Source organism: Doryrhamphus excisus, chromosome 22 (genome assembly GCF_030265055.1).
Source record: "Doryrhamphus excisus isolate RoL2022-K1 chromosome 22, RoL_Dexc_1.0, whole genome shotgun sequence".
NCBI lineage: Eukaryota > Metazoa > Chordata > Actinopteri > Syngnathiformes > Syngnathidae > Doryrhamphus > Doryrhamphus excisus.
Genome location: NC_080487.1, coordinates 9605430 through 9620197, shown reverse-complemented (window position 1 = coordinate 9620197; position 14768 = coordinate 9605430). Strand labels below are relative to the sequence as shown.

The following is a 14768-nucleotide window of genomic DNA, read 5'->3' as shown; positions in this document are numbered from 1 at the left end:
ACGTTTGCCCACCTCTGCTGGGCCCCTCCAGCCCAAAAAATATATTCCTCGGAATTTATTTATTGAACCTTGAAAATCCTAGATTGAAGAACCAAATTAAAAAACAATTTAAAATATGTTCCTCGGAATTTATTTATTGAACCTTGCAAATCCTAGATTGAAGAATGTCATGTTGAGGCCATTGGGTTTAAACTAAACCATCAACTCCAGCATCACCCGCAGCTGCGTTTGGGCACAAAGCATCATGGCTGACTTATGAGGACTGTCATCCACAGCCGCATGGACTGGTGTTGTTGCATCTTGCATCTGAGCCTGTAAAGTGTGCTCTGCAGATTTCACGTGCAGGTGGTGCAACAGAAATGACAATTTAATGTGAGAAAAGAAGTTCTCCCCCTGGCGACATCAACAAAAAAGTTAGTGAAAATCAAATTTGCGGAATAGAGTTGTTTCGCAAATTTTCAAACTCCGATGCTGATGTCTTACCTTGACCATCGGTGTTGACTTTGTTCCTTTGCCTCTTCCTTTTTTTACCCTGAAACACACAAACATACATTATGCCATATTTGCAGTTGTGTCTCAAGTTTGCAGCCTGCATTATTGGCCTATGGTATTTCTACAAATAAATTCATTATTATTGTGATATATTATTAGATATTAAACTAATTTGCTTGGACATTTTATTTCTACATTGGATTTAGGATTAATAAATGTGACCCCCCCGCTTCCTTCAGTTCCTTATAACACCTATGGATTATAGAAACTCACATAGTTTTCTGTGCAAGACCACTCAGGATGCTGCTGGGCGTGGAGCAGTTTCTCAGCATCAGCCAGCTCGTAATATTTCCTCTGTTGTCGTTTTGTCAGAGACTTCCACTGCGGACACAACACACATTCAACTCACCGAGAGGCGGGGTACACCCTCGACTGGTCGCCAGCCAGCCAATCACAGGGCACATATAGACAAATAACCATTCACTCTCACATTCATACCTATGGACAATTTGGAGTCGCCAATTAACCTAGCATGTTTTTGGAATGTGGGAGGAAACCGGAGTACCCGGAGAAAACCCACGCATGCACGGGGAGAACATGCAAACTCCACACAGCGATGGCCGAGGGTGGAATTGAACCCGGGTCTCCTGCGCTAACCACTCGACCGACGTGCAGCCCCAGTTTATAGTATAGCACTTTTAGGGTAATTACCTATGAGTAGCATTGATGTAGTTCATTTGTGCACAGAGATTTGTAAATAAAGCTTTGTTTAAATATCAATTCTAGTGTATGCAATAAAAAAAAACTTAAAAGCAAGTGTGATTTATTAATTCATCTTCTACAGCTTATCCTCAAGGATCGTGGGGGTTGCTGGAGCCTATCCCAGCTGTCTTCAGGTGAGAGGCGGGGTACACCCTGGACTGGTGGCCAGCCAATCACAGGGCACATATAGACAAACAACCATTCACACTCACATTCATACCTATGGACAATTTGGAGTCGCCAATTAACCTAGCATGTTTTTGGAATGTGGGAGGAAACCGGAGTACCCGGAGAAAACCCACGCATGCACGGGAGAACATGCAAACTACACACAGAGATGGCCGAGGGTGGGATTGAACTTGGGTCTCCTAGCTGTGAGGTCTGCACGCTAACCACTCGACCACCGTGCAGCACACACTCCATAACACAAACTCACCATCTGCCCAACCACTTTGTTGACAATAGCGCTGTTTCGAATGTTCAGCTGAGCAACAACATTGGGTCTCTGCTCCTGCCGATACAGCATGAATGCATTTAGTGGCTTCTTGACGTACGTCTTTTCATCCTGATGGCTGTCACGGTCTCTTTTCCTGCAGAGACAGCGGGAGGAGAAAGTTAGATCCACATTAGAATGGAACCAAAATATTGCTTATTGACTTGAAAATGAACATACATAGATCTCGTGGTGTTTGGGGTGGGAAGAGGGACACAAGACAGAGTTGGATTTCTTTGTGCAGCATTTCTCTTCCTGATTGGAGACAATAGACAGATAAGGCAGATTATCTTCTCTTCTACATCCAGCTTCTCAAGAACGTCTGTTAAATAGTCTTAAATCAATCTTTTAAAACAACAACAGTCTGAATTACACTGAACATATCAAATAGAAAAAAATGCTATGAATAAAAATACATTTATTTATCATTTTATATTATTATATTATTACAGTAAACCTCGGCTATATCGGACTCGGATATATCGGAAATTCGCTCACAACGGACAGATAAAAAATAACCGATTTTTCTGTAATGCATTTCCAATAAAAATTCATTGCATATATCGGATTTTTTATAACGGATTTCGCCTATTTCGGACAAAATCTCCAGTCCCGTTCCAATGCATTTCCATTAAATTTCCCTCGCATATATCGGATGGCCGCATCGTGGCGCTCCGATTCGCCGAATCGTGACAGGTCGCTATACGACGTCATTTGCAGCGTTGCCTGCGCGTCCAGGTACATTGGAAACAGTCAAGGAAGTGCCTTTTTATAACGGATAAAATCCGATTTACGCATATACCGGATATAAATCCGATATATGCGTAAAACGGACATTTTCCGGTATACGCATATAACGGATTTCGCTTATATCGGACAAAACCAGTGGGAACAATTGAATCCGATATATCCGAGGTTTCCTGTATTTATTATATTTTATTATTTTATAACATTTTATATTATTTATAATTAACATTTTGCAGCTCATTCATTCATTCATTCATTCATTCATTTTCCACCGCTTATCCTCACGAGAGTCGCGGAGGGGTGCTGGAGCCTATCCCAGCTGTCTTCGGGCGAGAGGCGGGGTACACCCTGGACTGGTCGCCAGCCAATCACAGGGCACATATAGACAAACAACCATTCACACTCACATTCATACCTATGGACAATTTGGAGTCACCAATTAACCTAGCATGTTTTTGGAATGTGGGAGGAAACCGGAGTACCCGGAGAAAACCCACGCATGCACTGGGAGAATATGCAAACTCCACACAGAGATGCCCAAGGGTGGAATCAAACTAGGGTATACTAGGTGTGGGACCAGCGCGCTAACCACTTGCACACCGTGCAGCCCTGTAAATTTTACATTCATTCATTTATTAATTTTCTACCGCTTATCCTCATGAGTTGCGGGGGTGCTGGAGCCTATCCCAGCTGTCTTGGGGTGAGAGGCGGGGTACACCCTGGACTGGTCGCCAGCCAATCACAGGGCACATATAGACAAACAACCATTCACACTCACATTCATACCTATGGACAATTTGGAGTCGCCAATTAACCTAGCACTGTGATTGGCTGGCGACCAGTCCGGGGTGTACCCCGCCTCACGCCCGAAGACAGCTGGGATAGGCTCCAGCACCGCCCGCGACCCTCGTGAGGAAAAGCGGTAGAAAATGAATGAATGAATGAATTAACCTAGCATGTTTTTGGAATGTGGGAGGAAACCAGAATACCCGGAGAAAACACACGCATGGGGAGAACATGCAAACTCCACACAGAGATGGCCGAGGGTGGAATCGAACCCTGGTCCTCCTAGCTGTGAGGACCGTTGTGACGCCTACTTTACTGTTCATTTTTTCCCCATTTTCCTTATTGTTACTTGTAGGGAATGAGAAACGTCACTCAGAAACAGATTTTCATTGTGTTTTTTTTCTCCCGTGTCAGCTTTAAAATATGTCACACTCAATGTGCTCAAACCAAAACTGTTATACATTATTATTTCTGAATAAAATGTGCAGTAAACATCTTGGTGCATGCTTTGAATGGGAAACCTTACCGCCGTCTGTTGTGTCAGTACAAAAAATGAAAACTTGAAAGCTTAGTTATTTTTAGATGAAAAATGGCATTTCAATGCCTTTTGTACCGCGGTGCCATTTTAGGCTAATATAAGAATTAGCAAATAAAACTTGAACGTTAATATAAGACGATCACTTACATGAGCCCAACTGAAGTCAAGTTGATGCCAGGTGGTTGCATCATCATTGCTGCATCATCATCCTGCAACCAGATCACGTAATTGTGTTGCAGCATATAGAACTCCTGTGTAGTTTATTAATATATACATCTCCTGTCACTTCCAATAAATGCTTCTAAAATATAATTTTTCCAGTGAAATTTTGACATAACTTTGAAGCCATCGTGTTTGTGTGCTGCTTGTGTCTTACCAGGTGAGAATGAGGAGCGAAGGGAGTGGCAGGCCAGCCATAAGGGAGGCATTGTGGAGGAAGAGCGGAGCTGGCCTGACAAAACATGGTCTCCAGAAGCTGCTGTTGTTGTCCTCCTCCGCTTACCAGGCCATGGCTGTAAGGCGGCAGTGGCGGCATGAAACCAGCGCAGCATGATGGCTCCAAACTGGGAGAAGCCATCATTGCGGCCGGGACATCCAGTGTCTTCCCAAGAGGGAACCAGACACCTGAACCATCCACCTCACCTTCGACCGTTCGAAGCTCGGTGTAGATGCTTTCAGGGTCGCAAGGTGAAGGGAGGTTTGGGGACAATGAGGGGTTGGGTGTATCGCCCAATATGTCATGATCGCAATGGATGAAGAGCTGATCTGACAGGTCATGGTCCATTTTACTACGGTGGAGACGTTTTTAATGCTGAAGGAACCTGTGGTAAACAGAAGTGGCAATTATAGTTTAATATACAAAATACCGTAAATATAAATATACTATACACAACTACATATAACACAAATTACTTACTCAACCAATCAGGTACTCACCGGCTTTGTTTGGCTGTGCTCTGAGTTGTGTACACGAGGGTTTGAAGACGCCAAGTGCCAGCATACACTGAACCAACCAACTTGTCTTTTAACCCTTTTGTCTGTTTGTGACATCATCAGCAAGCGCTTCAATCACCATGGCAACCACGACAATTATCATTTGATCGTTTTAAGCATATTTAAGCTTTTTATTTTGCTACAGATGTGAACTTAGGAAGCAAAAGAAACCATTAAAGCTTGTTTGTGAGACTTTATATATCAATATTTATTGGTATTATGTTATTTTTCATATCTTTCAGGAGATGAAAGGAAAGATCATAGACAGAAAAGGAATGATGCGTCTATGATATCATAGTTGGAGGATCATAGCACTGCCCAAATGTACCGCCCAGTGCTTTGATGTCAATGCAATGCTCATCATAGCCTCTGGGGGGCATTGTTGCATAGGATCCAAATGGGAGGAGCTTTTGCAGTGACTTTAAAGCAACGCTTCTCAAACAGTGGGGTGTGGGCAACTGAGGGCAAAGAGGTCAGGAGGAGCACGAGTGGCAGGAAGTACCTTAAACGTTCATGCAGACTTGTCAACCTGTACACATTTAACTCTTGATTACGCTTGTATTCCCTTATATTCCTTACAGTTCTCCATTTTGTTGCATTTTCCTGGTTTCAGTTTAGAGTTCTGTATAGTACAGATATCGGTTTCTCGATAATATTTAAAATCGGTGGAGTGGAGTAGGGGAAGAGAGGGGGGGTATGACAACATTTCTTCAAAAAATAATTGAGAACCACTTTTTTAAAGCAACCTGTACTAATTTTATATACCCTGTGCTTTGATGTTAAGGCAATGCCCCTCAAAATCCTCTAGGGGGCATCGTTGCACAGGATCCCTATATGTACAAATTTATAATACTCAACATGCAATTTGACTCTTGAATACGCTTGTATAACAATTGTACTACCTGTAGTAGTTACGCAAATGTATCTATAGCAAATACACAACTATAAGCAGTATACTATTTTGTACGCAAATGGACATTCCTGTAAAGTTCAAAAGAAAACAAAAACATTCATAGTTTATTACTGTTAATTACAAAATGTAAACACATTATCTATACATATGACATCATTGAGCAATATTTCATAGAATATATGAACAGTACACAACATTACAGCCCCTCATTTCTGGGAGGGTTTCTTCAATTTGGTCTTGAGCTCGGACATGAATGGGTTTCCAAATCTAGAAGAAAATAAAAGATATGTAAACAAGTTTTGAGTGAAGAGTGAATAATGTGTTTTTACCCCGATTGTCTTGGTGGCAGCCATTTAGGTTTTTGTGGCAACTCTTCTTCCGTGGGAGTGTCGCCCTTCTCTGGTTTTAACTCAGCTTCCTGTTGGAATATGATAAATATTCAACTTCCAGTACCCAATTCCAAATGCTATGGATATAGCGTCATAGATTACCTTTTTTGGAAACTTTTTGAGAGCAGGAAAACCCGCACCAAGTCCTTCAAACAAAATGTGACAAGTCTTTTGTCAAGCGACTAAACACAGACAGCATTAAAATTGTGGTTAAAATGATTATGGAAATGTACTTTTTCCAAAAAGTGAGCACACTCTTCACATTCCAGCATTTAAATATATCTCATGTATGAACAATACTAAAGAAATTAAACTTGGATATAACATATGAGTATTTGTATGATAGTACTCCATCACGTTTCGCTTCCTCACCAAGGCACTTGTCGTTCTCAGGTGTGTTTGGCTCGTTGTGTTCTAAAACGATTTCCCAAGAGGTGCATCATGTTCTGCTTAGAACGTCACGTTCATGTTTTCCCCAGTGAACCCACAGCTCCCACAGCTCCAGCAGTACTCATGCAACATGATTGACTGCAGGCAATACAAGCTGTACGCTGACTACTTTAAAGTATATCCACGTTTGTATAGCCCTTGAAGACACTATATGAACCGCCCCCGCTATCAAAGAGAGAGTCTTTGCTGGTATGTATATCTTCTCATGTGATATCTATTTAAAGACAAAGCTTTGTGTCTCTCAAAAAGACGTATACGGTCATCCCTCGTTTATGGCAGTTTTTATTGGTTCCAGACTTGGTTAAATTAATTTCAACAAAATAGGATTTAATGTTAATAAAATAAATATTTTCATAGTTAATTATAGAAAACCTGTTTGACTATCTAACAATGTTTTTTAATATTAGAACCCTGTACACATGAAGTAACAACGATAATTTATACCACATTGCTACTCCAAACGGCTGGAAACTTGCTCGCTAGCTGTTAGCCTCAAATGTATTTTTTCGGAATTTAAGAAGACAAAATTTTACCACTTCCACACGGGGTGGCTGACTTCATGTAGTTTTAAACCTTTGGCGCAATTTTTCCAATTTTGACATTAATGTTTCCAAAGGAGGGCAGCATGGTGGGAGAGTGGTTAGCGTTCAGACCTCACAGCTAGGAGTGCCGAGTTCAATCCCACTCTCGGCCATCTCTGTGTGGAGTTTGCATGTTCTCCCCGTGCATGCGTGGGTTTTCTCCGGGTACTCCGGTTTCCTCCCACATTCCAAAAACATGCTAGGTTAATTGGCGACTCCAAATTGTCCATAGGTATGAATGTGAGTGTGAATGGTTGTTTGTCTATATGTGCCCTGTGATTGGCTGGCCACCAGTCCAGGGTGTACCCCGCCTCTCGCCCGAAGATAGCTGGGATAGGCTCCAGCAACCCCAGCGACCCTTGTGAGGATAAGCGGTAGAAAATGAATGAATGTTTCCAAAGGTTGTAGCTTGAAAATGGTTAGAGATAAACACATACTGTAAATTAGAAATATCATCAGTATGACCCAAAGTATGTGATGGGAGTAAATTTACTCGTCTCATGTGTTTTGTATAACATCACCAGGCTCAGAAGTTGCCAGATCCCTCAAGAAAACCCAGCCATCATCATCGATCTTGACATTTGTATTTCAATATGTTCTAACTAATAATAGACCGAAATAGACCGCAAAACCGCAATAAGTGGTTTCAAACTGCATGGACAAATGTACATAGGAAAAAAAATGTCAGCCTTTATGTATATGTGGCAGCTGTGGACATACCGTAATTGCTGAAATGTGAGTGTTGTACTCACTTTTGTTATACTTTGTTACTAGATACTTTGTTCTTCATCAGAGTACTACCTGGCATTTTGATTCCAAATCCCAGTCCTCCCAATGCCCGCACACCGGCAGGAATCTTGGTTGCCGGTGGTGGAGCCAACATAGGCTCCACAGAGGGCCTTTGGAGTAGAGAACGTGGATCTTTTGGCGGTCTTACATGTGGGTTCTTCACGGAGATCCTTGACTTTTGAGGGGCAAAGTTCATAACAAAGTGGCTCACCTGCAATGATGCAAAGTTTAAGCGATTGCTCTGATTTCCCAGTCATATTTCAAGGAAGACAATCATACCTGAATGTGATCTTCAAATTCAGCAAACTTTAAGGGTTCAGAATATCTTGACAACTCCTCCAATGAAGCTTCTGAGTCTCTTATGTGCAACTCTTGAGCATCGTCTTGCTCGGCTGCAAAAGGAGCATTCGTTGGGCAAGCGGTGTCACCAAAGGACTGATCGGAGAACCCTGACTCTGCGGTCGAAGATGATGATGACAGCACAGTGAAGCTTTCTGAATCATCGCCAACTTGCTGCTCCGAGATGGATTTGACTTCATTAGGTTTCTCCTTTGATATCTGGTCTTCTTTGGAGACTTCTGATAATGCAGTCTGCGTCCACAAGTCAAGGAGATCTTCAGAAATTCCATCTTGATGTTGGCTGATTGTTTTCTCAGTGAAATTATCAGTTATCTGATCTACACTGGGTTCTTTGTTCAGGTTGTCATGAATTTCAAGTTTTGTGTTCTCCTCCTGAAACTTAGAGCTTCTTTCTGTATTGAGCCGCATGTCTTCTACACGCTCTGATCCAGCGAGGTCGTCCATCTGTCCGTGCTCTACCTCAACATCAAGCAGTTTCTCATGACCCAATCCGACAGCAGACTCCTTCGTTCTTCCTCTTCGGGTCTCGTTATCTCCTGTAGCAACAGATAACCCTTGACCTTGCTCCAGTTCAACCACTTTAATTCTACCCTGATGGTCTTTCATGTCATGATCTGCTGCTATACCATAATGAGCATCGAGTCCCATCTTCATTGAGCTCTGCAGTACCAATCTGGGACTAGTCGCCTCGGTTTTGTGTTTAGCTCCGACCTCGCCACTGCTGTTTTGAAGGATCTCCTGCTCTTTGATCTCCACCTCTTCGGGTAAATTTGGGATTTCCTTGGAATCCCCGACTTCCAGGAACCCTTGTATTGTATTTGCATCTGGTTCAGACTCATTGTTTTCTTCAGGAAGTAAGTCTTGGCTTCCCTCTTGGCGTTTCCTTGGAGTATTTAGCTCCTGTGGAGTAACGGGATCATTGCATATACTTGAGAACACAATTTTTTCCTGTCCCGTCTCCCCCTCACCTTTTACTGGCATCGCCGTGGCTAATTCTTCCATGGAACGCTTTTGTGATTTACTCATAACTGATTCTTCATCCAAATGTCTGGCTTTTATTGGCATTTCACCGTCAACTTTTAGGTCATCTGTGGTTGAAGATGTGTGGTTGTCCTCTTTGCAATACTGAGCTTCAGGTACTTCAGGCTTGAGGCGATCTTCAAGTGTGTCGAGTTTGGTTCCTTTATCAGAAGTCAAACCATTGCTATTGTCTTCGAGGATCATTGTATTCCGTTCTCTGAGACTTAACCCAGCGACAGTGCAGAACTGCACCTCAGCTTCTTCCTCTTTCTCCAAGGTGGAATCTGTCTTGGAGTAATTATTTCTTGTGCCGTCATTGAATCCTTCCTCTCCACTTCCGTCTGCACCGAAGTCAACATACCGATCAGGCTGAGCTGAGGTAGGCTCCTCCTTAATATGGACCGCCATGTGAGCATCGCCACCAGAACCGCTTTCAAGTGTGGGTTCTTGAAGCGGATCATTGCTAATTGTGTTAGGAGGTTCTGACCTGAGGAATCTGGTCACTGCTCCAGCTATATAGTACTGAAAAACAAGATGCACAGATATAGAGACATAATGCGTCTTATGTCTTACTTTTCAAAGACCATACATTAGAATTACAGTATTGACCAGACCAGGGGTGTACCAGCATAGAAAATGGATGGATGGATGAATGGATCGGTATTGACCAGAACACAAGACAGTTTTTCCTTCTGTCATTTATAGCAGTTAATTGGTTTTGACGTGGGCGGCACGGCGGTCTAGTGGTTAGCGCACTGACCTCACAGCTAGGAGACCAGGGTTCAATTCCACCCTCGGCCATCTCTGTGTGGAGTTTGCATGTTCTCCCCGTGCATGCGTGGGTTTTCTCCGGGTACTCCCGTTTCCTCCCACATTCCAAAAACATGCTAGGTTAATTGGTGACTCCAAATTGTCCATAGGTATGAATGTGAGTGTGAATGGTTGTTTGTCTATATGTGCCCTGTGATTGGCTGGCTGGCGACCAGTCCAGGGTGTACCCTGCCTCTCGCCCGAAGACAGCTGGGATAGGCTCCAGCACCCCCGCGACCCTCGTGAGGAAAAGCGGTAGAAAATGAATGAATGAATGAATGGTTTTGACTTGAAGAACTGTCTATCACAAAACAGCAATCATGAAATAATCAATTTCTCAAAAACCACAATATAGCAAGGAAGCGGTAAATGAACCATGATATTGCGAGGGTTGACTGTTGTCTTCAAGGTCTATAGAGTTAGATTTTTTTTCCAATCATTCATTCATACATACGAGTGACTTGAGACTTGTCTACGGTCGGATTGTTGAGCTGCATAAGCAAAGGCTCCTAGCGCGCGAAAATGCTGCTGAGGTTGACGTAGTAAGATGGTCATTTGAAACTTCATTAAAGATCCTGAGGGTTACGGAACAAAAATAGTCAAATGGTAGACTCAAAAACCTCCCGAAGACAGCTGGGATAGGCTCCAGCATACCCACGACCCTAGTGAGGATAAGCAGCATAGAAAATGGGATGGATAGATGCTTACCCAATTCATTTTGGGCTTGCTCCCATTCCATTTCTTAATTTTGAATTTCATTTGGAATCTCTAAATAGAACCTGGGCAGCACGGCGGACGAGTGGTTAGCATGCAGACCTCACAGCTAGGAGACTAGGGTTCAATTCCACTCTCGGCTATCTCTGTGTGGAGTTTGCATGTTCTCCCCGTGCATGCGTGGGTTTTCTCCGGGTACTCCGGTTTCCTCCCACATTCCAAAAACATGCTAGGTTAATTGGCGACTCCAAATTGTCCATAGGTATGAATGTGAGTGTGAATGGTTGTTTGTCTATATGTGCCCTGTGATTGGCTGGCCACCAGTCCAGGGTAAGAAGACAGCTGGGATAGGCTCCAGCACCCACCACGACTCTCGTGAGGAAAAGCGGTAGTAAATGAATGAATAAATAATTAGAACCTCTTTAAGATCCAGCAGTGCAAAAAATACATTTGTCCAATTTTTCAACTGGTTTTAAAATTTTGATCAGCCATTTTAAAATTGTAATCAATTAATTGGATTCTCTTCTGGTGATGTTACAATTACATTACTTGTTTCTGTTCATGAAGCTTCAGTCAGGAGATGGGGAAGACCTGGGTTCGATTCTCCGCTTGGGCATCTCTGTGTGGAGTTTGCATGCGTGGGTTTTCTCCGGGTACTCCGGAAAAAAACCCTCCCACATCCCACATGTTAGGTTAATTGGAGACTATAAATTATCCATAGGTATGAATGCGAGTGTGAACGATTGTCTATACAGTGGGGCAAAAAAGTATTTAGTCAGCCACCAATTGTGCAAGTTCTCCCACTTAAAAAGATGAGAGAGGCCTGTAATTTTCATCATAGGTACGCTTCAACTATGAGAGACAAAATGAGAAAAAAAAATCCAGATAATCATATTGTTTGATTTTTAAAGAATTTATTTGCAAATCATGGTGGAAAATAAGTATTTGGTCAAAAACAAAAGTTCATCTCAATACTTTGTGATATACCCTTTGTTGGCAATGACAGAGATCAAACGTTTTCTGTAACTCTTCACAAGATTTTCACACACTGTTGTAGGTATTTTGGCCCATTCCTCCATGCAGATCGCCTCTAGAGCAGTGATGTTTAGGGGCTGTCGCTGGGCAACACGGATTTTCAACTCCCTCCAAAGATTTTCTATGGGGTTGAGATCTGGAGACTGGCTAGGCCACTCCAGGACCTTGAAATGCTTCTTATGAAGCCACTCCTTCGTTGCCCGGGCGGTGTGTTTGGGATCGTTGTCATGCTGAAAGACCCAGCCACGTTTCATCTTCAGTGCCCTTGCTGATGGAAGAAGGTTTTCATTCAGAATCTCACGATACATGGCCCCATTCATTCTCCCATTTACACGGATCAGTTGTCCTGGTCCCTTTGCAGAAAAACAGCCCCAGAGCATGATGTTTCCACCCCCATGCTTCACAGTAGGTGTGGTGTTGTTTGGATGCAACTCAGCATTCTTTCTCCTCCAAACACGACGAGTTGAGTTGATACCAAAAAGTTCTATTTTGGTTTCATCTGACCATATTACATTCTCCCAATCCTCTTCTGGATCATCCAAATGCTCTCTAGCAAACTTCAGACGGGCTTGGACATGTACTGGCTTCAGCAGGGGGACACGTCTGGCACTGCAGGATTTGAGTCCCTGGCGGCGGAGTGTGTTACTTATGGTAGCCTTCGTTAATATGGTCCCAGCTCTCTGCAGGTCTTTCACTAGGTCCCCCCGTGTGGTTCTGGGATTTTTGCTCACCGTTCTTGTTATCATTTTGACCCCACGGGGTGAGATCTTGCGTGGAGCCCCAGATCGAGGGAGATTATCGGTGGTCTTGTAGGTCTTCCATTTTCTCACAATTGCTCCCACAGTTGATTTCTTCACACCAAGCTGCTTAACTATTGCAGATTCAGTCTTCCCAGCCTGGTGCAGGTCTACAATTTTGTTTCTGATGTCCTTTGACAGCTCTTTGGTCTTGGCCATAGTGGAGTTTGGAGTGTGACTGTCTGAGGTTGTGGACAGGTGTCTTTTATACTGATAACCAGTTCAAACAGGTGCCATCAATACAGGTAACGAGTGGAGGACAGAGGAGCTTCTTAAAGAAGAACTTACAGGTCTGTGAGAGCCACAAATCTTGCTTGTTTGTAGGTGACCAAATACTTATTTTCCACCATGATTTGCAAATAAATTCTTTAAAAATCAAACAATGTGATTATCTGGATTTTTTTTTCTCATTTTGTCTCTCATAGTTGAAGCGTACCTATGATGAAAATTACAGGCCTCTCTCATCTTTTTAAGTGGGAGAACTTGCACAATTGGTGGCTGACTAAATACTTTTTTGCCCCACTGTATGTGTGCCTCGCTTGAAGTCATCTGGGATAGGCTCCAGCATACACCCACGACTCTGAGGATAAGTGGCATAGAAAATGGAAAACAACTGGAAAATTGCTTGCTAGCTGTTAGCCTCAAATTAATTTCTTCTGAATTTAAGAAGCCAAAATTTTACCACTTCCACACGGGGTGGCTGACTTCATGCAGTGTTAAACCCTTGGCGCAATTTTTCCAATTTTGATATTAATGTTTCCAAAAGAAGGGCTGCACGACAGTCGAGTGGTTAGCGCGCAGACTTCAGCCAAGAGACCTGAGTTCAATTCCACCCTCAGCCATCTCTGTGCGAAGTTTGCATGTTCTCCCCGTGCATGCGTGCATAGAAAATGGAAAGATGGAGGGTTTTTGTTAATGACCTCACCTTCGGTCTTGTGGAAAAAGTCCCATATTTCAGAACTGACAAGTGTTTGCCGCACATATTGGATATCAATTTAGTTGAAAAAACTTTATATATATACACACGTATATTACATGCCTAAAAAGGTGGTAAAATCAAATGATTAAAGCTAAGTTTTAATACTCAAGTGGTGTTAGCATCATCCATGATGAACACAAACGACGCACAGACAGACACGTCCACTACGTCATCACGCTCAAGGGGCTCTGAGCGGAAACGGTGCCTTGAATGTATGCACAACGTAATGATTTACTAGCATAAACAACAAAAATAATCATCGTAGCGCCTCACCAAAACATTCCAGAGCGTCCCTTCGATCCGGGCTGGATCCATCTTCATTAAAACTTTCTCTTATACGTCGACTCTTCGACCTAAGTTTTCAGTTTGTGCCAATAAAGTAGCAATTGTTCTGCTGCTAGTTCGTTTGCTCCCTCAGTTCCTCACTTAAGACACTTCCGGTTAGTAATGAGGATGATTAACACAGCTGAGACGAAAAAAAAGAGGCGCGTGGGCAGCTGTTAAGTACAACCCCACGTGGGCGGATCAATCCAAATTATCGACGGTAACGATATCAAAGGTCGTATCAGTATGGGATCAATACTCGCATGATGAGAGCGATATTTTCGGTTTTGTTTATTTTCATCAGTGTTTCTTGTTATTGTGTTCATTTTTGATAGGGTTTATATTATAGTTTAGTTATTTTCAAGAGTATATCAGAGAAGGGAATATTTGCATATTGTTGCATTTATTCTAGTGGAATTGTTTGCAACTAATTTTGATGATGAACATTGTGAAATAACAAGTGTTGGCATCATTATTGATGTCACCAAATATACCTTTTATTACTTGGTATTGGATCAATACCAACATTGTGGTGTTGCCTAATCCTATATAATGACAATTTGTATATATTTTATATATTTGTATATTTTATTTTATATATTTTATTTTATATATTTTATTTTATATATTTGTATATTTTATATATTTGTATATTTTATTTTATATATTTGTATATTTTATTTTATATTTTTATTTTATATATTTATATATTTTATTTTATATATTTGTATATTTTATGTTATATATTTTATTTTATATATTTATATATTTTATGTTATATATTTTATTTTATATA

At 42.0% G+C, this 14768-nt stretch overlaps 2 protein-coding genes across 3 annotated transcripts; both read right to left on the bottom strand.

Annotated features, from left to right (window-relative positions):
* Nucleotides 1-113: 113 nt before the first annotated feature.
* On the bottom strand, nucleotides 114-4883 carry LOC131109863 (lymphoid enhancer-binding factor 1-like). Of its 2 annotated transcripts, none has more exons than XM_058062295.1 (8): nucleotides 4755-4883; nucleotides 4195-4639; nucleotides 3966-4027; nucleotides 1928-2002; nucleotides 1691-1844; nucleotides 766-873; nucleotides 484-532; nucleotides 114-393 (listed from the first exon to the last, which is right to left on the bottom strand). In XM_058062295.1, the coding sequence occupies exons 2-8, from the start codon at nucleotides 4600-4602 to the stop codon at nucleotides 368-370; spliced, it is 882 nt and encodes a 293-aa protein (XP_057918278.1). In that variant the 5' UTR covers nucleotides 4603-4639; nucleotides 4755-4883; the 3' UTR covers nucleotides 114-367. The 2 variants fall into 2 exon arrangements, with proteins under 2 accessions (XP_057918278.1, XP_057918277.1); XM_058062294.1 differs by having other exon boundaries at nucleotides 114-326.
* Nucleotides 4884-5560: 677 nt separating this feature from the next.
* Nucleotides 5561-14109, bottom strand: si:ch211-136m16.8 (uncharacterized). Its single transcript, XM_058062293.1, has 6 exons — nucleotides 13922-14109; nucleotides 8213-9835; nucleotides 7946-8144; nucleotides 6216-6259; nucleotides 6054-6142; nucleotides 5561-5991 (listed from the first exon to the last, which is right to left on the bottom strand). Exons 1-6 carry the CDS (start codon nucleotides 13967-13969, stop codon nucleotides 5931-5933), a joined length of 2064 nt encoding a protein of 687 aa, XP_057918276.1. The 5' UTR covers nucleotides 13970-14109; the 3' UTR covers nucleotides 5561-5930.
* Between the last annotated feature and the right edge of the window lie 659 nt (nucleotides 14110-14768).

What these genes read in the sequence shown, in the direction of transcription:
- LOC131109863 (XM_058062294.1), bottom strand. Translation starts at nt 4,602, where the DNA reads ATGGACCATGACCTGTCAGATCAGCTCTTCATCCATTGCGATCATGAC. An exon ending in CCAAACACCACGAGATCTAT is followed by an intron (nt 1,845 to 1,927) that starts GTATGTTCATTT and finishes CTGTCTCTGCAG; the next exon opens with GAAAAGAGACCGTGACAGCC. An exon ending in ACAAAGTGGTTGGGCAGATG is followed by an intron (nt 874 to 1,690) that starts GTGAGTTTGTGT and finishes TTGTGTCCGCAG; the next exon opens with TGGAAGTCTCTGACAAAACG.
- si:ch211-136m16.8 (XM_058062293.1), bottom strand. Translation starts at nt 13,969, where the DNA reads ATGAAGATGGATCCAGCCCGGATCGAAGGGACGCTCTGGAATGTTTTG. An exon ending in GGACGCTCTGGAATGTTTTG is followed by an intron (nt 9,836 to 13,921) that starts GTGAGGCGCTAC and finishes CTTGTTTTTCAG; the next exon opens with TACTATATAGCTGGAGCAGT. An exon ending in CTGCCACCAAGACAATCGGG is followed by an intron (nt 5,992 to 6,053) that starts GTAAAAACACAT and finishes ATTTTCTTCTAG; the next exon opens with ATTTGGAAACCCATTCATGT.